This window comes from Cervus canadensis, chromosome 10 (genome assembly GCF_019320065.1).
Source record: "Cervus canadensis isolate Bull #8, Minnesota chromosome 10, ASM1932006v1, whole genome shotgun sequence".
Taxonomy (NCBI): Eukaryota; Metazoa; Chordata; class Mammalia; order Artiodactyla; family Cervidae; genus Cervus; species Cervus canadensis.
The window spans coordinates 32312476-32338755 of NC_057395.1; the positions used below are offsets into that span (position 1 = coordinate 32312476).

General features: G+C 34.5%; 1 protein-coding gene across 2 annotated transcripts in view; it reads right to left on the reverse strand.

The window, feature by feature from the left end:
* The window catches only part of MINDY3 (MINDY lysine 48 deubiquitinase 3), a 91655-nt gene that overhangs the window by 54601 nt on the left and 10774 nt on the right, over positions 1 to 26280 (reverse strand). Inside the window, exons 2-9 of one of the 2 annotated variants that reach the window (XM_043478411.1) lie at positions 24734 to 24813; positions 20968 to 21028; positions 19114 to 19287; positions 15809 to 15860; positions 14836 to 14950; positions 12220 to 12293; positions 11273 to 11352; positions 579 to 649 (exon numbers count right to left, since the gene is read on the reverse strand). In XM_043478411.1, the coding sequence (XP_043334346.1) occupies positions 579 to 649; positions 11273 to 11352; positions 12220 to 12293; positions 14836 to 14950; positions 15809 to 15860; positions 19114 to 19287; positions 20968 to 21028; positions 24734 to 24813 (707 nt within the window). Of the gene's footprint in view, positions 1 to 578; positions 650 to 11272; positions 11353 to 12219; positions 12294 to 14835; positions 14951 to 15808; positions 15861 to 19113; positions 19288 to 20967; positions 21029 to 24733; positions 24814 to 26280 lie in introns of those variants that run through there. The other variant, XM_043478412.1, reaches the window with a different exon arrangement.

Sequence of the window (26280 nt, forward strand, 5' to 3'; positions counted from 1 at the left end):
ATATCCATACAGATTATGCAGGAAAGTGATGAGATACGTATCAAAAAATGAGAGCTTCATGGTATCTCCTAATGTGAGCACATGTGTTAAGAGTTTAATGCTATGAAATGCTTGGGTTTTTCTTCTTTTAGTGTGAAATCATTTTTCAGATGAAATTGACAAAAGTTAGAATTTCAGGCATTTAGCAAATTGTTTTACTATGCCTGACAAAACATTACCAGTTGTTTCGGTGAAACATACTGTTAGTATGGAAGATCAAATAGGACATTCTTTCCCCTCAGTTTATCAAGAACTTTATTTATATTCAATAATGGATATCTGTTTTCATAAATTATTTCAAAGTGGGTTCTGCCTCTGACCCTCAAAAGGAATGAGCCTAAAAAAATAGGAAACTCAGCATGATCGGCCAGCTTAACTCTATCCTTGATAAGCCTGTCAGTTCAGAAAGGGTGATGAAAAAGGAATTGAGAGCATACACTATCAGTAGTACACTAAAATATGCTGTCATAGGAGAAAAATGCTCTCTACAGTGGACAAGTGAATAGAAACCATTCAAACTACCTTAAAAACCAACTTACCTTACAGTATCTTAAAGCTTCCATGAGTGTTAAGAATCCTACAGCAGCTTGTTCATGTATACCAAGAAGTTCTGCAACAAAACAATTAGCAATGCATTAGCATACAGATCTGAAAAGCACTTCAATATAAATACATATGTACACACACACACATATATATTCTACACCAAAACTTTTACTTTTACCCAAAATTGTACTTTAAAAGCCTAGCATATATTTACTGTTAAGAGTTCACATCAAGTCATCATGATAGTCCTATTCATTATAAAATACCATTAGATTAGGTAATAGAGCCTTTGTATATACATTAAATGCATTTATAAAACTTTATATTCAATGTTAACTTTTGATGCACATTTGATATCATCCCCCTCTCCTATAAATAAACACAAGCAGCATGCTTAAGACTGGGGAAATAATGAAGAACAGAACACAGTACCAGCTTTACAAAGGCTAGTGTTAGTAGCTCAGTCATGTCTGACTCTTTGTGACCCCATGGGCTGTAGCCCCCCAGGCTCCTCTATCCATGAGATTCTCCAGGCAAGAATATTGGAGTGGGTAGACATTCCCTTCTCCAGGAGATCTTCCTGACCCAGGGATCGAACCCGGGTCTCCTGCATTGCAGGCAGATTCTTTACCCACTGAGCTACGAGGGAAACCCTTATGAAGGCTAAGAGCTTATCAAAGGAGACAGATGAGAAAACTTGTGCTCTTTGTTTAGATGAACACACACATCTTACGTGGTGTTAAGAGCATCTGCTTACTGTGTTAGGGAAGGTGCATGCAAGTGGTAACATCTGAATTGAATCCTGAAGCATCTGTAGGAATTTTCCAGGCCAAGAAGAGGACAATAAGAAAACTTAAAGCAGAAGAAATGGCAAAGAAGTATGAAAAATCAATGTATTCAAGGGGTGAAGAATTTGTCAAAGTTTCCTTAAAGGTTTCTAGCCTGGGGAACCTGGTAAATGGTGACTGACTGAGAGAGAGAATAAAGAATTATGTTCTAAAGTGGTATGAAGAGAGAGCATGAGTTTGGTTTTAGACAAGCTACGATTGAGTGACCTTGAGGATTTCTAGATAGGGATGGGTACATTACTAGAAGTAAGGTTCAGGAACACGGAAAAAGAGGTCAGAACTGGATGCAAAGCTTTAAGGAACCATGAGCATGATCATGGAAATGGATAAGAAAGAACAGAAAAAGCACAGAAAATGAAAAGACAGATTACTCCACATCAGAAATGTAACTGTTATGGTAATAAAGTCTTTTCATAGACTACAGCTTTCAGCTAAAGTACATTAAGTATCAGGATAATAGTAATTTGGGTAACAGTAATTTTTAATAGTAATTTGGGACCACACATATTTCTAAAAAGAACCTTTTTTCTAGTTAAAAACTATGGTCCACTATAAACACAACATATATATAACTCTACATCCTTTTTACTATTTGGTTATGTATCGTCCATTTTCCGGTAGAATATCATGTTTTTCTCATCAATTAATGTAATAATATCAACTTATTTGCTTTGTTGTAAATATTTGACTATGTATCCGTAAGTATAACATCTAGATGGTGTAAACCAAGAACTGGTTGTTTAAGCTTTAATTTTTGTAAATTCAAAATTAATAGAAGACATGTATACACATAGTCTGTATTTTTCACTAGCTTCTTATAGGCACAGAGGAGACATAGCCAACAGTTTCCAAGTTTTGCTTAGAATTTTAGGGATGTGTAAGTCCTTTTTAGACTTATTTCTCTATCTTAATTTTTAACAACCCAAAAAAACAGTAATCATTATTTTCTTATAAACCAAATAAGCAAAAGCTTTTTTGGATCCTCAATAATGTTTAATAGTGTAAAGGTCATGAGACCAAGAAATCTGAAAATCGTTGGCACAGAATTCAGATCAAAAAGAGAGAGTGAGGGTGAAGAGATGGTACCCCACAGCCTTTCAGATTTTTTCTTCATTTTCATTCTGAAAATTAAGGAGCACTAAATATTCTCAAGTTAAAATAATACATGTTAAGAACAGTTTCACATTTTAATTTCTAAAATCAGTTACCACCACCTAGTGTTATGACTTGATTACTACATCATCTATTTCCTTACAGATGTCTGGAATACTATATTTATAATATCATGCTACTAAATACACCAAATCAGCTTTCAGAACTCTTGAATAATGAATTATTCAGATGCAGTCAGTATTCACATGTTCAGCCATGTTGTTTGAATGGCAATATTTTTAAAATGTATCACTCCTATGTACTTAAAATTTTTATCTTATTTTGATAGCTAAAGTGCATCATTAATAATATTTATTATTGTACAGTTATAATTACAGTGAAGACATACTATTCTCACATATTAAAATTCAAAGAATTTAGTTACACTAACTACACTTTTCTCAGTAAGTCTCCAAGAAATCTGTTTAAGTTTGCAGAAAATTCTAATAATTCTGTCATTATATTTCAGAACTTTCTTCTTGTTCTTAGCCTAGCAATTAAGACTAACCATGATTAAGTGTCTATCCACCTTTGTGTTCAGTCAGTCAGACTGTATCAAAATGTAGAGTTTCATATATTCATGAGTTTGCTTCTCTATACCCTCCTCTGCTCCCAACTATCACTTCTCACTACTGTCAGGGGGTCTATAGAAGTCCTTCTTAGGCCTTTCAAACTTGATACTCACTTGGAAAGCACATACTTGCACTACATTTATTTAACAAATGCACCCTGAGGGCCAAGTATTGAAAAGAACAATGTTAAGCACAGTGTGGGAATACAAAGGCATCACCAGGACTAGGAAGACAAAGCAGAACCTCTCTGCAAACTATGTATCTAATGAGGGGTTAACACCTAAAACATATAAGGAATTCCTAAAACTCACTGTAAAAAAAAAAAAAAAAAGTAACTCCCCAAACCAAACAAAATGCTAAAACAAAAAAATCTGGGCTAAAGACTTAGACATTTCTCTAAAGAACATATACAAATGGCCAATAGTATCTGAAAAGATGTTGAACATCAGCATCTCCAATCATGAGGAAATCAAAACCACAATGTTAGGATAACCATTCTCAAAAACAGAAAAGATAAATAAGCGTTGGGGAGGATGTGTATTGTTCACTGTTGGTGGGAATCTAACATGAAAAACAGGATGGAGGTTCCCCCCAAAATTAAAAATAGAACCACCATATGATCCACTAGTTCCACCTCTGTGTATTTAATTCAAAAGAGTGAAATGAGGATCTCAAAGAGATATCCACATTCCCAGTTCATTGCAGCACTGTTCTCAACAGCTGAGAAATTAAGACAACCTAAATGTCTAGCAACGAATGAATGAAGAAAGTGTGCAACATCCATACAAAGGATTACCATTCAGGCTTACAAAAGAAGGAAATCTTATTGTATGTGCACATACAAGACCTTGAGGGCCTTAGGCTAACTGACATATGCCAGTCATAGAAGGAGAAACATTGCATGATTCCACTGAGATGAGGGATCTAAAACAAACTCAGAGAAACGGAAAGCAGAACGGTGGCTGATAGGAGCTAGAGGAGGGGGAAATAGGGAGAGGCTATTCTACAGATAGAAGAGTTTCACTTTCAGTTATATAAGATAAATAAGATTTGCTGTACAATCTCATACCTATAGTTAATACCATACTCAAAAATTCATTGCAAGGGTAGATCTCATGTTAAATGTTCTTACTACAATTAAAAAAAACTCAAAACCCCCCTCCAAAAAAACCCGACAGTAGGTGACAATCTAGAATGTGTAAGTATGATGAAGGCAAAATGCTCAGAGACCAGACAGATGACCAGCCATTGTGGGATTCAGGGGACTCCTGGAGATGGCACAAGTAGTGGCAGCTGAAGGACTGGCCAAGCAGAGATGGGAGGGATAGAGGTCTTCAGGCACAAGGAGCAGCAAGCACAAAGAAATGGAAGTAAGTAGCATGATTCTGTTCAAGCATAGATAAGTTCATGAAGACTGAAAATATAAGCTGGGGTGAAACTATGTAAGGTCACTGAGTAAGTAAAGAATCTACACACAATGGAATATTACTCAGCCACAGAAATGAATGAGACTGTCATACAGAGTGAAGTAAGTCAGAAAAACATCATATAGTAATGCATATATGAGGAATCTAGATCTAGAAAAATGGCACACCTGTGTCTTATGTGAAAGCAGAAATAGAAACACAGATGTGGAGAACAAACTTATGGTTACCATGGGAGAAAGGAGGGTGGGATGAACTGAGAGGTTGGGAGAGACATATATACACGACTATGTATAAAATAGATAACTAATTTAATGAGAACCTACTATAGAGCACAAGGAACTCTGCTTGATGCTCTGTGGTGATCTAAATGAGAAGGAAATCTAAAAAACTGGGGATACATGTATATGCACGGCTGATTATGATACAGCAGAAACTAATGTCACTGTAAAGCAACCATACTCCAATAAAAATTAAAAGAAGAATCTATGGTTTAAAAATGGAGGGGGGAGGACTTTTTTAATAAGAATGCTAGAATACCTAAAATTTTTTTAAAAAATACAAAAAAAGGCTTGGTTCATCTCACTTACAGGTAAAGGTGCATGCACTTTTTGCCATGAACTTTGTGAAATCTATTTTTGAAGAGAAGAGCTTTTTAAAAACCTACTAACTGGTTGTTATATTCCTGAGAAGTCAGGTTGCTACAGAGCTGGCATCCAGCCAGGGTTGCCAATTTCAGCCAATAAGAACACAAGATGCCAGTTATATTTAAATTTCAGATACAAAATAAAAATTTTCAGTGTAAGTATACTCCAAATACTAAACAGGACATACTTTCACTAAAAAGGATTGCTTATTTGAAATTCAGGTTTAACTGGGAGCTCTGCATTTTATCTAGCAACTTGTGTGTGTGTGTGTGTTAGTCCCTCAGTAGTGTCCAACTCTTTGCGACCCCATGGACTGTAGCCTGCCAGACATCTCTGGAAATTCTCCAGGCAAGAATACTGGAGTGGCTTGCCCCTTCTCCAGGGGATCTTACCGACCCAGGGATCGAATCCAGGTCTTCTACATTGCAAGCAGATTCTTTACCATCTGAGCCACTAGGGAAGTTAGAATTGGGATATTAGGTAATCCTTTGGGAAAAACTAAAAAGGTAGATCCCTATCTCATACCACTCATAAATAAATAAAATCCAGATGGATTAACGGGATAAACATTAAAAAGAAATAAAGCCTACCAAAGCATTTGAAGAAAATACTAGGCAGTGCTAGCTTTAACCTTGGGGTGGGAGAAACATAGAACAGATACACAGACAAAAATGTAAAAAAAAAAAAACAACCCAGAAGCCCTAACGGAAGAGATCAAATGATTTAATTTCATCAAAAATGAAAGTGTTGGTATATAGAAGATAGCAGTGGCAAAGGTAAAGAAGACAGAAATGGCTGATAGAAAGTATCTATAACAGATTTAATACATAAAGAACTAAGAATTTATACAGTACCCCTGGAAATTATAAGTAAAATAACCTCTCCTTCTAAAATGCCAAAAGACAGACAATTCCCAGAAGAAGAAAACACTAAAAGTTGACAAACATATGAAAAGATGATTAGGTGCAGGTTCACTAGGAATCAGAGAAATGTGAATCTAAACAGCCTACCAGGCATCAATAAACTGACTGACAAAATATTAAAGAGTGAAAGTTCTGAGTGCTGGTCAGGATGTAGAAAAACAGGAACTACACACTGCAAGTGTAAGTTTATACTTCTCTAGCTGGTAAAGCAAATTTCCCAAGGTAATTTGGCATTATCAACATTTAACAGGTATTCCTCAAAAGGTTAAATAAACACACAGTTATCATATGACCCAGGATTTTCACTCCTGGGTAGATGCTAAGGAAAAATAAAAACATCTTCTCACTAACATTTGTACATAAATGTTATTAACCATATCACTCATCACGGCTAAGTGGAAACAAACCAAATGTCCACCAACTGATGAATGAAAAAAGAAAATGAGAAAATGTGCTATGAGCTATACAATGAAATATTTTTCAGTAAAATGGAGTGAAGTGCTGTTTCATGCTAAAATATGGATAAGCTTTGAAAATACTACACTAAGTGAAATAAACTGGTACAGAAGTTTAGATATTACATGATTCTATTAAATGCCCAGAACAGGGCAATCAACAGAGATAGAAAGCAGATTAATGGTGGCTGAGGGGAAGTGACTACTTAGCGGTTTAAGGGTTCTTTTGGAGATGATACAGATGTTCTGAAACTGATATGGTGATGGTTACACAATTCAAGAATGTATTAAAAACCAGTGACTTATACATTTTAAATGGCACATGTGTAAATTATGTGAATTATATCTCAATAAATCTATTAGTTAAAAAAAAAGAAAAAGAACAGAAGCCTAACTGTAACCTTTACTGGTTGGATCCACTCTAAATAATTCTATGTAACCTCATCTCAGCTCTTAATTCTGATTGCACATTTAAACATTCCTTTCATAATTCATGTTTATACCCCTTCTTAAAGCACTGGATGCAAACACTTTCTCCTTAACATGCTTCTAACTTTGTCCATTCATTGTCAGTGGACAAATTCAAACTCTCAAAAGTTCTCCCAATTTAAATATTTGATACCTCAAAATGCCTTTTTCTTTTCTCAATGCATTCTTTCTTCTTGTTTTAGAAGAACTGTGCATCTTTCTAACATCACTGTTACTATCAACTCCATTTACTATCTATTTTATTAAAAGCAGTTTCCCTCCTAACAGACAATTTAGGAGACTTCTATCCCTTAAAACAAAACTGGTGTATAGCATCTTTTGGTCTATGAACAGGCAATGAACTCTTCTCTTTCCATCCTTTCACCAGCAAAATGTCCTTGCCTGCATTCCTAAAATATTTACTCCCTATGCAACGGATTCTATCTCAGTTGCTCTTTTAAGGGAAAGACCTGGCTAACTGCTAAATTCATAGCTTATTTTTAGTCCTCATTCTCCTTGATTGAGGGATTCAGCATGGCTCACTCACTTAACTCTGGATCACAATAAAAAAAAAAATCTTTGGATTAAATTCTCAATCTCTGCTTCTCTCTATAAATGAGGCAAAAAATTACCTCTTAGGGCTATTGTGAAATTAAATAAAATGAAATTCTTCTATATCATCTTATATACTTATTTTCACACTGAAAACTCTGTTAAGTGTAGTGTAATAGGCTATCATGATCACTAAGTATGCTGGTTGTAAGGGAACCAGACGACTGTGGTGTAAACTCCAGCTCTGTTTGCATGAAATACGATACTTAATTTGGTGCCTTAGTTTCCTTTATTCTATGACCTTCATAGAGTGTAGTTTTAAGAAAAGAAGTGAGTAAAATGGGAGAAAAGAAGACAGTCATTAAATATTAAGAACAGAGGTTGGCATTGCTAAGATGATGTTTGTCACTGCTGGATAATGGGCTTTTTGTTGTTATTATTTATTTTTATTTATTTATTTACTTGGCAGTGCCAGGTCTTAGCTGTGGCACACAGGATCAGCATTCTTAATAATTGTCAACAGTTGTTAACTGCCCTTTAAAGAAAATGAAATACCTGAGGACAAGAACTGTTCTCTGACACCAAAAGAGTGACTTAAAGCGGACTTCCTATGATGTTTCTTGCACATATTCATTCACTCAATAAACTTCATTTGAAAACCTATTGGCTATTTGTACCTTACTCTCATCCATCTAACTCACAGCTGAGTTCTACAGCTTCTACTTTCCTGGGGGCGCTTCCAAAGAGGCAGGGGTCCGGCAGGAGGGCATGCTACGGTGGACTGAATACAGGCTGGATGGTGCTCAGAAGCCGGGTACGCCTGCTGCCGGACATGGGGTGAGTTACAAATGACCTAAGCCTCAGTTTTCTTAACTATAAATTGAGATTGAGAAGATACACATCCAAAACATATTGCTAGGCACAAAGTTCAAAAATCCTAGCAGCTCTCTTCCTCTTCCTTTGCCACACCTACTTCATCTTGTTACTTCCCACCCATCTTGACTCCGTGTTCTAGTTTGCGACCTGTCATCCCATCCCATTCCTATGCATACAAGCTGACAGGTTCAAGTTCTTATTTTGTCTTATGTTACTGCTCTGCTTAAACGCCTTCAATGACTCTCTCAGAGCCTAACACTTGACAACTAAGGTTTAAACTTCTCAGTATCAAGATCCTCTGGTTTCTTACCCAACCTTATCTTTATGATCTTTTCTGTCTCCTTCACAGTCGATGCTTTTATGTCCTCAAAGCTGGCTGTACATTCTAATTATGGACGGGTAATTTTTAAATTGCCATGTCCAGGCCCCACTACCTAGAAATTCTAATTTGTTTATTCATTCTCAGCTGGGGCCTGAGCACTGACTTAACTCTTAAGTTCCCTAAGTGACAACGCATAGTCGGGATTAAGATACACTGCTCTAATCAGACTGGTCTGTCTCCCTGTCTCTAGACACAAACCTGTTATTTTTCCCTCTCTCTCATTTGGCCTCATTAAAATGGCCACTCCTACTTAATGGCTCCCCACTCATCCCAAGGCAAACAGAGTAGGAAAGGTTTCCTCCTTTCCTTGAACGTCTATCATACTTTACTTCAACTTGTGTTCATTTTGCCTTGCATGATAGTTATCTGTGTGCATGTTCTTGGTTTCCTCTTTTGAGGGAAGGTCAAGTCTTTCCATGGGCTGACGGAGGCATTTTAGAAATTTAATCTTAATCTTCATAATCTAACATTCCTTTAAGGAAGGTATTACCTCCCTGAGTTATAAATAAGGAAACTGAAGACAAAAGAAGTAAAGCAGCTTGCCTAAACATTTGCAAAACTAGTAATTCTTTAATTTTTCTTTGTATATTACATATATCATAATCTCCCCCCATGTTGTCAGACAGAAAAATATCCAATAAATGCTGGATGAATGTATGGATTTTCATTTTCATTTTGGTGAATGAAAACAGATTCAACCCTAAGTCAACATTCATAACAATTAAGGGAAAATGCAAGAAATATACCGTGCCTATTTTCTTTTCCAAGGTAATATTTTAAAGTCATTGCTTAGTTTTTATATTTAAACTATACCACTACAATAGTTTTGAAAGCTAGTATTTCAAGAAACAGAAAAGGATGAATTAGTACGTATTAACAACCTAAACTGGATAGCTGACCAATATCCTCTAAGTATTGGGTTGGCCAAAAAGTTTTTCATAAGATGTAATGGAAAAACCCAAACGAATTTTTTGGCCAACCCATATATAGCATGAGGAAAAGCCTATGGAAAACTGACATGCTTTTGACTGGCAGGGTTGAATACTTTCAGCTCTCAATCAGAATGAAGGCTCAAGAACAGGATGGGCTCAATTACAAAAATACAGAGCAAGTTCACCTCACTACTTTTTCTGTCAGTGAATTTTACTGTTTGAACTTTGACCTTTACCAGAAATCACCTAAACTAGGTTCTCATTTTCACCTCATCACTGAGATAATTTTGTATACATTAGCTAATGTAGGATGGAATGGTACCTCTTAGATTTCTTAAATAGTAAAGTGAAACGCTGGATGGTGTTCAGGTGCTTTTCAATTTTGAACTTCATTCATTTTTACTGATTTTTTTCCCCTCATATTATATTCTTTCATGTTTCTATTAACTCCATGTATTTCCAAAATTTGAGAAAACTTCAAATTTAAGATCAAGATTCATTCATTTAAATGGGAGCAAAAAGCAGTAACTATTATTTTCTCAATCATAATATTTGCTTCTGTCATTTGTTGACAGTTTTATCCAATTTTAGGAGAAAAATTAAATTTCCCTGTGAACTACAGGAGTCATGATGATTTCTGTTCTATATTACACACTTAAAGTATTACATACCTGACAGTCTGACTTGCCTTTAACCGGCAGGATTGAATATGTGGTAGTTATTCAATGTATGTTGAAAGAACAAATAAATGAATTCAGACTGACCAAGTAACAATAAGCTACAGGGAATCTTTTTCAGAGCTGTATATCAGCTCTCCTTACTAGATGGATTGGCCAAAGGAGCTTCACTTCAACGTTCCTGGCAACATATGAAGGTATGAAAGAAATAATTGAGACCAGAGATGAAGGTGCTGGTGGTTTAAAATTCTCAGATAACCTTAAATTTACCCAACATTTTAAAGGAAATTACAAACCTTAAAAGTAATACAGGGAAAAAACCACTAGACTCTTAAAGTAAATACTTCAAATCACAAAACTTATAAGTTTTCAATTTTAAGCAAAATTCAATAGTGTTCTCAACTTACAGACAGATATCACTGGATATGTACAAACTTTACATATATATACATTTTAACTTTACATATATAAAAAGACCTATTACTTTTTCTAAGCAAGTTAGTCCTATAATCCTAATTTTATACTAGAGAAAGCTAAAGGCTTAAGTAACTTGACTCAAGTCATATACTTGGGATTTGAACCTGTTTGTAAGTCTCCCAAGTCTATGCTCTTCACATTATAGTGCTGTGAAAACTGTAAGGGATTCCTCTATACTAAAGCATCTATTTTAACCTCTAAGTAACGCAGAACCATTAAACAGGTGAATTAACAATCAACTGTATTTGAGTGGAATATTCATCATAAACAAGATAAACACAATAAAGAATAAATACACTTACTCATTCCTGAGCATTCTCTATCGCCATCCCATACATTAGAAACAGCGTGTCCTGTCAGCAGGAGGTTAATTAAACTTTGGCTATTAATAAAGATTAAAAAGTAATTAAAGTATGAATATATTATTTTTCAAAACAAATTACTCTTGTGATAAAGCATAAAATAATGACTTTTTACATTAAATTATGTTGTTTAAAAAATAGAAAAACCTTACAGTTCTCATTTTATACACAACCTTGCTAAATGTATCACTTCCTGTGTCACCACAATGGTATTTGTTGTTCTATATAATCATATAAATTTAACAACTTTATTCAAGACATCATATTTAAATAGATTTAAAGAATGATACTTAGACTGCTGATTTATAATCACTTTAAAATACATATATAATTTTTATTATTTTGTGTTTGATGCAAGACATGTGAATTTAACCTCTGGAGCAGAAAGATCTAAAGGAAATATGTTTTGGAGTGAGTTAACAATCAGTCATTGTGTCATCAATTTTAGCATAAATAGCTATAAAAAGCTTGAGAGGCAGGGTTTTCTCAGGGAAAAATAAAGAAAAAAAAACCATTTCCCTCAAAGCGGGAAAGCATTCACAAAAACACATGTGTGTACTTATTTCTAAGTTAAAGTGAGCAAATTTCATCTATTAGAAAATTTCATGAATTTACTATCACGCAAAATTTGTTAAAATATTCCCACTGTTATGCTAAAAGAAAATATTTGCTACAATAAACCCAGTGCATACACAGATCTAAAGTGAAAGTTAATACTTCATACCTAAAAGCAATGTATAAAGCATAAGACTGTTCATACTCAGAGACTAAGCTGTCAGTACTGACAAACAAAATTATCTGATTCAGTAGTGTTTTATCTTATGTGCATATTATCAGTCCTAAAACCTAAAGTCCATACGAGGAAATAAGAGATTTTAGTTAATTACCTGCCATGTCCATACACAGGATCTATCAAAGGCTCACTCGAATCTTCAATTTCATTTTTTATGTTTTCAATGCCCTAAAGAAACCAAGAATTCATTGGCTTATTTTTAAAACTAAAAATGAAAATTATGCTAGTTTAAAAACTAACCAGTTTATACTATGAATTAATAAAACACAATTATATAAGTAACTTTTCTCCCAAAGATTTATCCAGATTTGAAATGGGGGGATTTCAAATGCATTTGAAATGAAAATGGCGAAAAGCAGTTAATTCTTAGAATCTTTTTTTTCTTCTGTGGACTCTACATCAGAATAGGTAACAGATCCAATGTGGGTGTATGTGAGTTAAAGGGGTGGGGGGGGCAAGAGAGGGGGAAACAGAGCGACTATTTAAATTTCAAGAGAAGTGAGGAGAAAATTATTTTATCTGAAAGTTAATACTCATTTAACTTCAGGTGAAATAAAATTTGAACCCAATATACCTATTGAGGCACCTGATGTATTTTCTTAGATCATTAAAAAACTAAATATATACACACATGATAAAGATATAAATTTAAATACACAACAGGTATTTCTCGTATATAAGAAAATGGAAGGTCCTCTTCTGATTATGTGTTCTTACATATTGGTCATTCAAATGTGCATTGACAAAATAAAACATAAACTAGGAGCGCAGGAGTTTCTTATTTTCCTGAAAGCCAATTTTCTGGTATTTTTAATCGCCCAAAAAATCACCCAAATCCCTAAAGGTCTAGCTATTGGATAAGTACAAGAAGGCCTAGGCATTTTATCTCCAGCAATTTCAAAATGACAAAGATAAACTGCCATTCATTGTGCTATTCACCTAACTTTAACCATTAATTCCATTTGATTATAGGCCATTTCTAAAAATTAAAGAGATGATAATCAACAATCAAAATAGTATTGATTGTGGAAATACTGCAGAAGGATACAAACAAGTTTAAGATCTCACACTGGCCTTCCTTGAAAACAACTATACAAAATGGACTATCATAAAGTCACAATAAATAACATAATCAAGTGCCAAAAATCACTAGGGAGAGAGGGGACTTGATTTCAAAGACCAGGTCAAGGAAGAACTAGACATGACAGTTTTCTTGGCTGTGAAGGACAAGACAGAGAGGAGGTATCAAAAATTTTGAGCATAAAAACTGGGAGAGTACTGAACAGTCATGATGAACTCATTAAGAAACCAGGCATCCTCAGGACCTCCATCACTGACAGTCCCCATTGCTAATCGACTACTAACTACTTTTCATTCTTTCTCTTAAATATGCTCCTAAATGGTTTAAAATTTCTAAGTTTAAAACACGGTTCTAAAAAATATGCTCCTTTTCTTTTCCATTTCCATGATCACTGCTCTGGCTTAGGGTCACCTATTTCAGTAACTACTTTTCCAGTTTCCCTGACTCTAGTCTTATTATCCACAAACCAACTCCCTCCAGCACAACTCTAATACCAATTTAAAGAATCTTTTAGCAACAGAAAGATCTTGTTACACCATTGCTCACAATTTTTGATTCGTTCCAATTTTGGCCACATGAAATGAGATTTTAAGTATTTTTTCACAAGAATGCTTACATATATGCCATTCTCATCTTCCACGGTTGCCATTTTGGTAGATTATGCTACACTAATACTGAACTCATATAGTTTCCAAATGTGTGATATATCCCCAACCGATAATGTCTTTATACCTGCTGTTCCCACAGCTTAGAATTTCTTCCCATAGTTATTCTGTCCAGAAAACTTCTCCCCATCCATCAAATGACACCTACAGGGTCTGCCCTTGATTCCACCATATGAACTGAGGCAAGCCTTCTATTGTCCCACCACGCTTTGTGCATGAAACAAATAAACACCAAAACACTGCCATAATGGAAGCAACTATTAAGGTGTCTACTTTTTTGTTTACAACATTGAAGAGGAATGATGAAACAAAAATTGTACCCCACACTGTAAGTTTAGTTCCTAAGAAACAGTCAATGCTCAATAAACATTTATCAAGTGAATGAAGTCTGATTCCAGATATGGCAAATCCAGCAGAATACCTCAGACCAAACAGGTTGCTGGAGATGTGAGGCTGGCACTCGCAGAAAAGGGCAGGACCAGAAGTGTACAGATCAGAATGAACCATGTAAAGGTAAGCTAGAGGATACAAAGGTAAATAACAGGAAAAGATGGAAATGAAGCTATAAGCAGAAAATTATGAGACATTACAGAAAGAGAACTAGTATAGTGATTTATCAGGTAAGCTAAGAAGGGACTGGTGTTAGATACAGCTGCTCCAGAAGGGGTTAAGGGATCAAGTGCTTACGCTATGATCAAAGAAAATAAAATACCAAAGACCTCACTGTACTTCATACTTAGAACACTACTGATAAATCTCTGCAGTCTAGAAGATCATGGGTGAAGCTTGAAAAGTGGTTAAGTAACAGGTGAATGAAGAAAGAGAGACTGATTCTTCATTACTGGCACAAGAGATTTCAATTCTGAGATTTAGAAACATCATAAGGAGTAAAATTTCTCTCTGCAGCAGGAAAAATATTAAACTCAAATGAATAAAAATCAGAAAAACATCTTCTTTAACCAACCTTTGTCAGTAACACAGAATACAGAAAAAGCAATACTCCAAATTTGTTTCCCCACATTGAATACTGGTCCAAGACAGCATCTCTTAATTCTGCTAAACTTCTGAATGATCTTTTTCTGGAGGGAAAAAAGAATTAAGTATTAACATGATGTTGAGACTGACCACATTCATAAATGGGAACATTTTTTAATTGTCTTCCACATTAAAATGCATACAAAGAGGAGATTTTTGTGTCTCAAATTTTCAAATATAAATTTAGCCATTAAAAGCCAAAGCTATTGCTGACAACTGTCATTATATGTAATAGGTACATTAAAATAGAAAGCCTACGTGGTAGGGAACCTCTTCATCTCTTAGGTGAACTGTCTGACATCAATGACTTCTTTAATGATCATACAGTTATTTAAGGAATTAGGTGGTCCTCTTCTAGGATATGGTTAGGAACAAAGAAACTTGACTTTTCAAAGCTTGAAAATTATTTAACAAATATCTAAACACCAAGGATAAGGTGTACATTTGTGGCTTCTTTTAAAATAACATTATATTTCAAATCAAATGCCACTCGCCAATTCTATCAACATAGCTATCCTTACCTTTTATTTCACAACAAAAAATTTAAATACTCTAATGAAAACATGGCACTTTAAATGAAAATTATAGAAAACGTATTTTGACAATAAGCAATAACACAAATATTTGTCATACTAGAAATCTTTATATTCACTTGGAGAAACATTAAGCTAAAATGATTTTTTCATTATATTGATGAAAAAGCCTTTAATGTTACAAAAGGGTGTATTTCCACAGTTAATTTGGGAATCAGAATATGTTAAGAACATACTGACAAATTATTCTTTCTTAAAAAAAATTAATCCTCAAGCATACAAATCTAAGTACCTTTCCACAGTATGAACAGACTTAAAATGGCAATGTGTCCACAAGGTAAGTATTTTAAATGTTCCAATGTTACTTACTGAATTAATGCATGAAATCGCTCAAAGCCAAGCTCTTCGACAGCCAAGGCAGCTATACATAAAAGACACTTTTCAGCACTACACATGGCAAATAAATGACACAAGATACACACAGCAGGCTGTAAATACTTTTAAGCAATCAAAAGTTTCCCTCTTTCCTTACTCCTTAGAATTCTCAGTTTATTTTCCACTTTACTGTAACATAAATTTATATTTCAACATCTTAGGTATCATGAATAGAACTAAAATGGATTTAATACTGAGAATGTAGAAAGGTGATTAAATAATAAACATTTTCTTTAAATTCAGTTGTGCTAGAATAGTTAATAACATGTGAGAAAGCATTGACAATCATAGTGCTTCACACATAATTGCAATGTGTCCTGCACTTCTAAATCATCTTTCATTTCTTAGAGTCAAGTCAAATCTTCACAGCTAATCTTCCTCTAATATAAAACCTTTATTTTAGACTTGATGTTTCATTATTAAACAAATGTGTATAAAAAGGCAGAGCACTTTGAAAATACACAGGTTCAACGACAGCTTTAAGTTTGTTTCCTCATTTACTTGTATAACTGTTAACAAGTTTTCAGCATCTTTAGATTATATTTATTAATAAAATTATAAAATTTTAAGATATCAAAGGAAATCAAATAAAGCATTTAAATGAAAAGTAAGGCTTACTTAGCACAGTTCTAAGTTCCAGGCCCCTGTTTAAATGCTCTATGGGCCTTAACCTCATTTAATCCTCAAACAACCCTATTATCCCATTTTACAGAAGAGGAACCTGAGGCCCAAAGGAGAATCCTCCCAAGAGCACAAAGCTGTAAACAGGAGAACTGAGATCTGAACCCAGATAGTCTCGGCTCCACAAAGATGAAGTCTTTAAAGAAATCCTATACAGATCAAAATGCTCACGCCAATTATTCACAAGGAACAATTTCATATATACCTTATTAAATAAATGTTAGTATTTTCAAATACTAATCCTCACTAGAGAACTGAAGAAATTGTTTCACTATGTATTCAAAAGTGAAATTTTGATTTACAATAAAAAACGTCACATTATTTTAGCCTTTCAAAGTCCAGATTTAATTTTCAAATGTTTTGAATAACTTTTCAACATCTGTAAAAGCCCAAATGGATTCATTTAAGTAATCTTTTGATTTGTGTGTGGGAAACAAACTGAAATTGAACCTGAGTATTCACTGCTGCAAACAAGTGTGCATTACCAAAAGCCAAAACTACACACCACAAAAGCCAATGAAATTAATGTCTGTACACAATGTAATACTGACAAGGGGAAAAACACTTCACATTTAAAATTTCAAGATAAAATAAAACTTCTACATAATATTTTCCAAACTGTACTAACTTCTCTGTGGTGCCTGATTATCTCAATAATTTTACTGAGTGTACACTATGAAAGTTGACATAAAGATAGTAATTTAGAGAAAAGAGGCAAGCAAAACAAAAAGCTTAGCAGGCAGGATGGTAGAAAAATATAAAACACAAGAAAAAGAACAGAGCTGGGAATAAAGGAAAGAACAGGTAAAACAGATCGTTACATGGGATAAATCTTAATGTAAGTCCATTTCATTGTCAACATCTAATGTGAATTTTCAAACTTTCAATTACTAAAACTTCTCAAATTTATATAACATTAAAAATCAATTTATAATAGTTTCATTTCATGTCTGTTTTAAAAATGAGACAAAGTAAATTGGAAAATTACTAAAAAATGTCTTTTGGAGGGGGAATCAATATAATAGGCCCACATAGGTTACTGAAGTGCCAAAGTTAACATCATGAGGCCATTTAACCTAGAACAATTTAACCAATCAACACAGAAAAATACAGTACATCCAGTGAGCACACAGTTTACTAAAATACTAATGAAAAATGTTAGCAAAAAACTATTTTCTTATAAAATTAATACATGGAGTAGTTTTAATCACATATTCTTTAAAACAACTTCTAACTACTTCAACTATTCCTATTAAGATTTTAATATCCTAAACAAAACTATTAAACATGCTTTTATGCAATCCAGTAAAATCTGGAAAATATTTTAAAACCAGCCTTAATGACATTTTTTGATTATCAACCTTGTGAGCATTTTCCACTTGTTTTCTTCAACTCTAAAAATATATTAAATTTTTTTGGAAATGCTATGTTTGAAAGGCCTAAAAGGAAATGTCATTCAACTGTTTAAATTTGAAAAATTATTCCTTGCAAATATACTTTTAGTAGAATTTGCCATTGTAACTGCAAAGGTGAGAGAGAAGATGCTGACATCATAGACATGTTGGCTCAAGGAGACAACTTGCCTCATATACAATCCTATAGGGAGAGCAAGATGTGTACCATAGCAACTGAAATTTACTGTTTAGAAACTGGGTATCTACAGTTTCCACAGAGTCAATAGTTAATGGACTGCACTATAAGTAGAACAAGTCACTTATTTAATAAAGGCACTTAGAACTATCAATTACCAAAAGCAACCTACCAAAAGCAAGTTAATTTCTAAAAAGAAAACCAGAAAAGCAACTCTTTACCTGTAGGTACAATCTTACTAGTTCATTCTGGCAGTTTGTAGGTCAACTATGTAAGAATTTTTAAAAATTAAAGACCATAGAATATATAATTCTTGTGAGTGAGAAGAGCTGCTATTTTTCTCTAAGAGAAATCCTCAAGGTATGAAAAACTTAAATGAACGCAAAATTAAAACTCATAATAAAAAAACCATCTCAAAATAATTTATCTACAGTAACCAAGTCCAAAAAGTTCAGGAGGAAAAGACACAACACAGGGAAGAAAAATGTCCCCATTTTTGCTTTAGGAAACAGCTAAAGATAATTAAGACATTTCCTAATGTAAAAAACAGTAATAATAATAACAATAATTTCCCTGTTTTTCCCAATACCAAGGAAAACACTAAAGTATTCGAAGCAAAGAAAACAGAAATATGTTCTTTCAGCTTTCTAAATGAGAGTTCTGAAGCTCAAAAGATACTGTCATCAAGCAGAAGTTAACCAGAACTTTTATTAAGTTTACTTTAAGAGATGCATTTCCTATGCTTTTTCCCCAAAAATCAAAGAAAAAATAAACAAATGCAATATCCTCCAGCAATTAAAATCATCAAGTGAGAAATGAAAAATACTAACAAAGCTCAAGGATTAAGTAAACTTAGGCTAAAAAACAGATCTTATACAATGTTTAAATCTTGTTCTCTCTTTAAAATTTTCAATAGTTCTATTCAAACACACAGACAAATTACTTCAGGAAATAAAAGTGTGTCTTACAAGAATGTTCCACTTGGCAACTAGACTGTGCAGGGCTCCCAGAAAGACTAGCGGTTTCCTCAGTTGTTTTTCCTCTTAACCATGAAACCAAGCAGTAGGATCCCGAGTTGTCACAACCAGCACTTTCTAAAATATCACACAAGGTATGACAAAGGAGCTCCTTCCGCTCTTCCTCTAAAAATAACCGAAGCATAAGTTACAGTGATTTTCTCTGCGGGGGACAAAAAACTCCTGTCAAATAACAATGTTAAGAATGTGTTAATTTAGTGATGAAAATCAAGCATTTTTAGTGGGGCAGAAATCCATAAGCCACTGATCTTCAATTACAGTTTAGAAAAACAATGTGCTTGAGGGTTAAAATGTCACTGCTACTGAATGTTTCCATTCAGGAGAAAAAGAATCCTGGAAAATGCGGAATTAAACATCAGAGCAAAGAATATGCTCTGTGGAGTAAGCTGATACTGATCACCCCTTTCTTAGGCTGCAAACGGAGCCTTTCAGCCATGAGGATTCCCTTCTTGTAGAACCAGGTCTTGTAAGGGCCTGTGGAGACCTCTGTTTTCCCCCATTTCTGAATTAGTCTCATGTCTTCGATCTCCCAGTCCCACAGAGGGAAGGATAATGAAGTAATACACCCTCAGCACATACAATGACACAGTCCATTACATCAGCAGAGGCCGCTGCAGTTACGCTGCATGGTACACAAACCGCTGATACTGTACTGTGGTGATCTGAGCATCAGACGTTCACAAAAAATGGCACAGATGCTTCACTTCGTCCTGAACCCTAGCCACCCTTCCGTTTTCGAGCAGTGTTCATCTCCAGAAGTAGCACCACTTTCTGAAGCTTTCAAACAAAGGCGATAAGATGGATATATACCCCATGTATAATTTTATGCTAGAGGGAGGTTTCTCTCTCCCTAGATAGACTAAGGGATCTTTAAAGGCTGGAACTGTCCTATTCACTTTCTAGCCACCACAGCATTTACGACACTTATGACAAATGCTACAAAAATTTCTTATCAATATGAATGTTTCTGTGCAAGAAATTTTAAAAATTTTATTAATAAACTGTTCATGCTAGTAACAGTCTCTTTTGAATAGTTTCTTTCTTCTCTACTGAAATTTATTTTGCATTTCAGTTATTAATTAAAAATATATGACAGTGACACTTTCTCTCTTAAATTTAAAACCACTAGCAGAATGTACCTGCATGGTTTGGAATGGAAGCTGTTTTGCCCTTACATACAAAACTGCGATTATAACATATTCTACCTTCTTTCAGTAGTCATTGTGAGTTCACATAAAATAGCGTAAGTGAAGAAAATACCTCTGTAAACTGTCAAGGATGCAAATGTTTGTTATTATCAGGGAGCACACACAGTTCTCTGATTTAATCATATTGCGGAAGCCATGAAAGCTTCATTTGCGATTTAACTCAGAATTACCTGTAGTAGTATTCGCATTGCATAAGGTGTTATGCTAAAAGATTCAGTAATACAAAGATAATCTTGAGTTTTTGCTCAAAGCTAAATAAAACAATACAAACATAAATGATTCTTCCTTATGGTATGCTATCATTTAACAGTGCACCAGATTTTTCCCTTAGTTGTAAAAACCTGTCTTACCCCTCTCAGTTAGGAAAAGCTCATTACAAAATACACATTTGTAAGATCTAGAGTCACTGTTCATGAAAATTCCAGGAATATTTAAAAAGTCAACCTCACGAAAAAGTAACTGATAGTTTACTTTTTAAAAACAGATAATTTCAACTGAATTACTGCCAATGAATGCTGCATGAATCACTTATAAAACAAAAGATGGACTAAAAGTTGATAAAAGACAGCTATCATACCTGGGCAATCCCTCCAAGAAGACTTCTCAGAAGAAAACAGGAGCTTCTTCAAAAGAAATGCCTTTATACAATTAAAGCAATAATTATTAGAATTTATTATAAACATACCTTATATCATTCTTTTATTTTAAAATGGAAAAAAAAACCTAATTTGTACCTCCTTTCTGATCTTTTGAATAGTGCTATAGAATTTCAAATCGTTTCCCTTCACATTCACCAGTAACTGAACATAATTACTTAGACTATACCACTATAAACTTGATTCTAGATCCATATAATTCTTTTATAGTACACATTTTCTGGCAAATAGAAGAACTGACTCAAAATAATAAACACATAACTGAAAAAGAAATTTACTGCTTCATTCACAGAGTGAAGGCCCTATCAACCAGGAAAAAAAATCTACGTTTCTCTTTGATTCCTTGGGGAAAGAAAGCCAAATACAAAAGTGGTTCTGTACTAGTCCTCATTTGTGACACAGAACACCACTGTGTGGGTCACTGATAAGGAGCTCCTATCTTTCTGATTTAACTCAAAAAGCTTTAAGGTCCCAAAGAAAAAACAAACCCATTTTTAACCTTTTCTTATGTGTGCCAACTACGTTACGTTGGTGATTTGATATAGCAGTTCTGTGTATAATACTGTTTCCTTCTCAAAGTGTAGTTAACCTGACCTGTTTATTTAAGAGGCAGATCCTGATGCTCCACCTACTTTATCTCCAGGGGGCAGATTCAAGAAAAAGTAGTTACTATGGTGATTCTTACTCATCAGTGTCTGAAAACAGTAGTATACAGATAAGAAAACTACTTTTAGTTAACAGACCTAAAGTTGAATCCTGATTCCATTATTTTACTAATTAAAAATAATAGTAAAAATTATTTTACTAATTAAAAACAAACTTTAAAAGGTTGTAATGAGGATTACATGAGATGATCTAGTAATACACTTAGCACAATACCAGCACCTAATACACTATCAATTTTAAACATTTTAACAAAAAAAAAAGTAACATTCTATTCTCACTGAAATAAAATCTACAAATACTACAACCAAGTGCTTCTGACTTTTCCCCAAATAACAAAAAACATAAAATTGAGTAACATAACTACATTACAAAACTGGAAAAGTGAGGTAGGACAACCATTATTTCACCACTAACAGAACCACCATTCGCATTTTGATATACTTCCTTCCAGTCTTTCTTTCATACCTGTTTTAAATTTTAAGTGAGAAGCCTAAGGGGTATGTGATTGTCTTCCACTTTTCTGTTCCCACATAAGTCAATCTCTAAATGTCTACCAAGCTATTAAAATTTACTTCCAACATTTTTCCATGTTTACATGACATTACTGTGCATTACATTATTTGCAATTTTGAAAAACTACTATAAATAAAAAACATATTTGGACTTGCTCTAAAAAAGCTAATTCTTGAATACAACCTTTCCATCTTAAGGATTATTTCTTCAGGAAAGATTCATAGAAGTAAAATTATTCACATCAAAGAATCTGCATTATTTTATCATGGTTTCAATTATAGTGTAAAATTCCTTCCCTAGGTCACTGTACAGATTTATACTACATAGAGTTATCTGCAGCTACACAGAGCGTGGCAGCATCACCCTACCCTTATATGCACTGGCAATTATTTTATATCTAAAGATAAGGAAGAGTAAGCAAAAGAATCTGTTTAAAAGTTTTACGTGTACTTTGGTGGATTCCTAGTGAGCTTGGGCATCTTGATTTTTTGGTTGCGCAGCATCATTCCACCTGCCATGACTGCATATACTTGCCCATCTCACCTCTGAGGTTTCAGTGTTTTTCTCACCAATGTGTACGCCTTGTCTAAGAAAGATATTCATTTACTGCTAACATCACCTGCAGATATTTTTCTGAGCCTGGAACTCATCTATTCTCTTAGAGGGTTGGTAACACATTATTTTCAACTTCCTGTGGTTAAGTGTTATATCAAGAATAAACTTGGTACATGGTATGAGATGACCCAGATTCAGTTTTCCCCCTCAAATTATCAACCTGTCATATCAGTAGCATTTACTAAACTACACTGTATTTCATGATTGATTTGCATTCCTTCTTATTATGGTATGTGATTAATTCCAGGTGTACTATTGTATGTAACATGGTCTACTACTGTATTTTCTACTTGGTTCCATGATGTCTACTCTTCCAGAAAAAGTGCCATGTTCTAGAGTTCAGTTTTAAAAAGTTCAACTTCCAACTCGCACACTTCCCTTCATTACTCTCAGTAATTTAGTTTTGATTTTTACATTGAAATAATAATACAAACAAAATTCTATAATTGAAAACATTCATGTGACTATGAAGCTAAATTACTACTTCAAAGATATATCTTTATTTTGAATATTACAAGTATTTTCTGTTACATAGCAACTCCACTTGCAAAAATAACTACCATTTTGGAAATATACTGAATTTTATAAAACATGAAATCCTGTTTATCTTGCATTTAAGTATAGTCATAGACTGGCAATAAAGACTCTAAGGTACTATTATGGCCCAAGAGGGTCAGTGGTAATAAAATCTATCTTGTATATGAACAAGACAAGGAATCCTCAGATTCAGACAAGATTCCTACTAGCAAACCAAAACCTACCTCAGTTGCTCAACAGCTCTAATAACTAATTTATAGGTAAATTTATTTATACTTCAAAATCCCTAGGCAAAGCTCATTCAAATTTTTCTTAATTAAAAAAAAATCTACTAATGAAAAAAATGTATCAACTTTACTTTTTAAAGAGCAAACAATGACCTACAAAGAATATATTTTAGAATCAACCATAAAGGAAAACATTTCTTCAGAAAATGCACTTTAAATTTAACAATGTAAGTGTATGGAGTTTCAGAGAGAAATTTATTTTGCAACTAACAGTTCAGGAAAGCATTCTTTATGCCCAATGAATAACAAATACCACATTAAAAATGTATTTTCAAAATGTGCTGATTAAAACAAGCAATAAATTCAAGTTTCTTTTGTAACAGTTCTGAAGTTATGCTGCTGTTTAGACATTGTAAATATCACAGCAAACTGAAAATTCAATCCTCCATTTTAATAATGTAATAGTTCATGGCAAATCAGCCTTTGAATTTCAAACAATGCAACACATAAAGATTCAAAATCAAATACACACATTGAAATTCACCCTGTCTCATGTGCAAAGAAAAAAAAAATTTTTTTTTAATTTTGGGGATTGTTTGAAAAAAAAATTTTTTTTTTAGTTTTGGGAATTGTTTGAAATCTGCTGTTACTGATTTTATTTTAAAGACCAAAAAGCTAGCGCCTAAAACAGTATATATTGGCAACTTACTTTAAAATCTGATAAAGTTTTAGGCCATGAAAATATTAACTCATCTTCACCTTTTTTGAAGCGTCATTTTAAGAGACAAAACAAATACAAATGGTACTATGATTATGGTATAACTACCTTTGGCATAAATTATTATTATTCAATAGGATCACTGTGTCAGATGTTATGGCCATTATTTTCAAGAAAACATAGTAGAAAATTTGGAGTTAAAGTCAGCCAAGCGGCTACTGCTGTGTAACCTACTCATATTCTGAATTCATTTTTATTCCAGACATTTAAAGCAATTTACATGAACACAAGTTAAAAGGTAACCGATCATGCCTCATGATTACACAGAGTACAGGTATCAGAAAACACGAAATCAAGTAGGGAACGTTAGAACACGCCCCTCTAAGGAGTTGGTAAAGTAGTCTATGTTACCTGAACAGGTGCAATAACAGCACAGGGGCCACCTTCAAACTGTTCTAATGCAGATCCCTCTGATTCACTAAACACAAACCCTAAAAATGAAAGCAAGCAGCAAAGATTAAACACGTCATTCAGGCAGTAGCTAAAAGAACTTTTAATGTACTTTGCTTTGAGAGAGAATCACTTATCACGACAGCAAATTATCTTTAAGTCAGTCCATTGCTGTAGTTCTTAGCTTTTGGGGCATAAAGGAACCCTTTGAAAAAAGATATGGAGCCTAGGCTCCCAGCCAAGTGCACATGCACACATACCCACACACACAAACACAGTTTTGCACTCAGGGTCCCCTATTAAGAGGACTAAAGAGATACAGTGTAGACTTCAGTAAAAGGGCACTAAATCTGATTTTTAAGTAACTTAATATACTGGAAGAAAGACTAGAGAGTTTACCTACTGAATTTAAACAGAAATTTTAGGACTCTTTACAGAGAGTATCTTTTTTAGTTTCATCTTTGAGTCACATTCTATAAGCTAAAAATTAAAGAGCATTATACACACTGACGGCTTCCCTGGTGGCTCAGACTGTAAAGAATCTGCCCGCAAAGTGGCAGACCTCAGTTTGATCTCTGGGTTGGGAAGATCCCCTGGAGGAGGGTATGGCAACCCACTCCAGTATTCTTGCCTGGAGAATCGCCATGGACAGAGGAGCCTGGCAGGCTACAGTCCAAGGGGTCGCAAAGAGTCGGACACGACTGAGCACCTAGGCACAGCACATACACCGAATGTGCTCATCCTGGCTCCATCTTCATTTAGGCATCACCAAGCGGCACTGGCTGAGGGCAGCCAGGACAAGCTCCCACAGAGAACGCGGCGCGCTGTGGAGACGATGCGGCCGAAAGTCAGGAGGCGAGTTCCTATCTGTACAATCTTGAGGAAACCACTTCACCTCCCTAGGCCTCAGGGCATTTAGCTTTAAAACAATCATTCCCAACTCCAACACACCTAATGGTTATAATTCAGTCATTTATCCAACAAATATTTCATGACCCTCAGACACTACACCAGACATCCAGGATATACAAATGACATGCATGACAAAGTCCCTCACCTGGAGAAGCCAACAGTCCAGATGAAGACAGACATACCAACAAATCACTAAAATAAAGGGATAAATGAATGTTTCAACAGCAGTATGAACAGAGTGTTGAGGAAACGAAAAGGAATGACTTTGCCTAAATCAAGTCCTAACAGGTGACTTGAAGGCTGACCTTGAATGGAACTTTACCAGAGAGGCAAGGGTGGGAGAATGACTTTCAGGTAAACAAAACACCTTCAGTAAAGGAAAAAGGTGTGGAGAGAACAGGACAAGCTCACGGATCAGAGGGAAATGTCATGCAACTGAAGGGCTGTATGGGGGAGGATGGTGAGAAAGGAGAGATGACAGGACATTCATCCTGGGAAGGGCCACATCATGACAAGTACTAATTAAAGTAGTAACACAACCATACTGGTATTTTGCTTCTGTATTTAAAGGACCAGAATGGGGAGGAGACCATTTC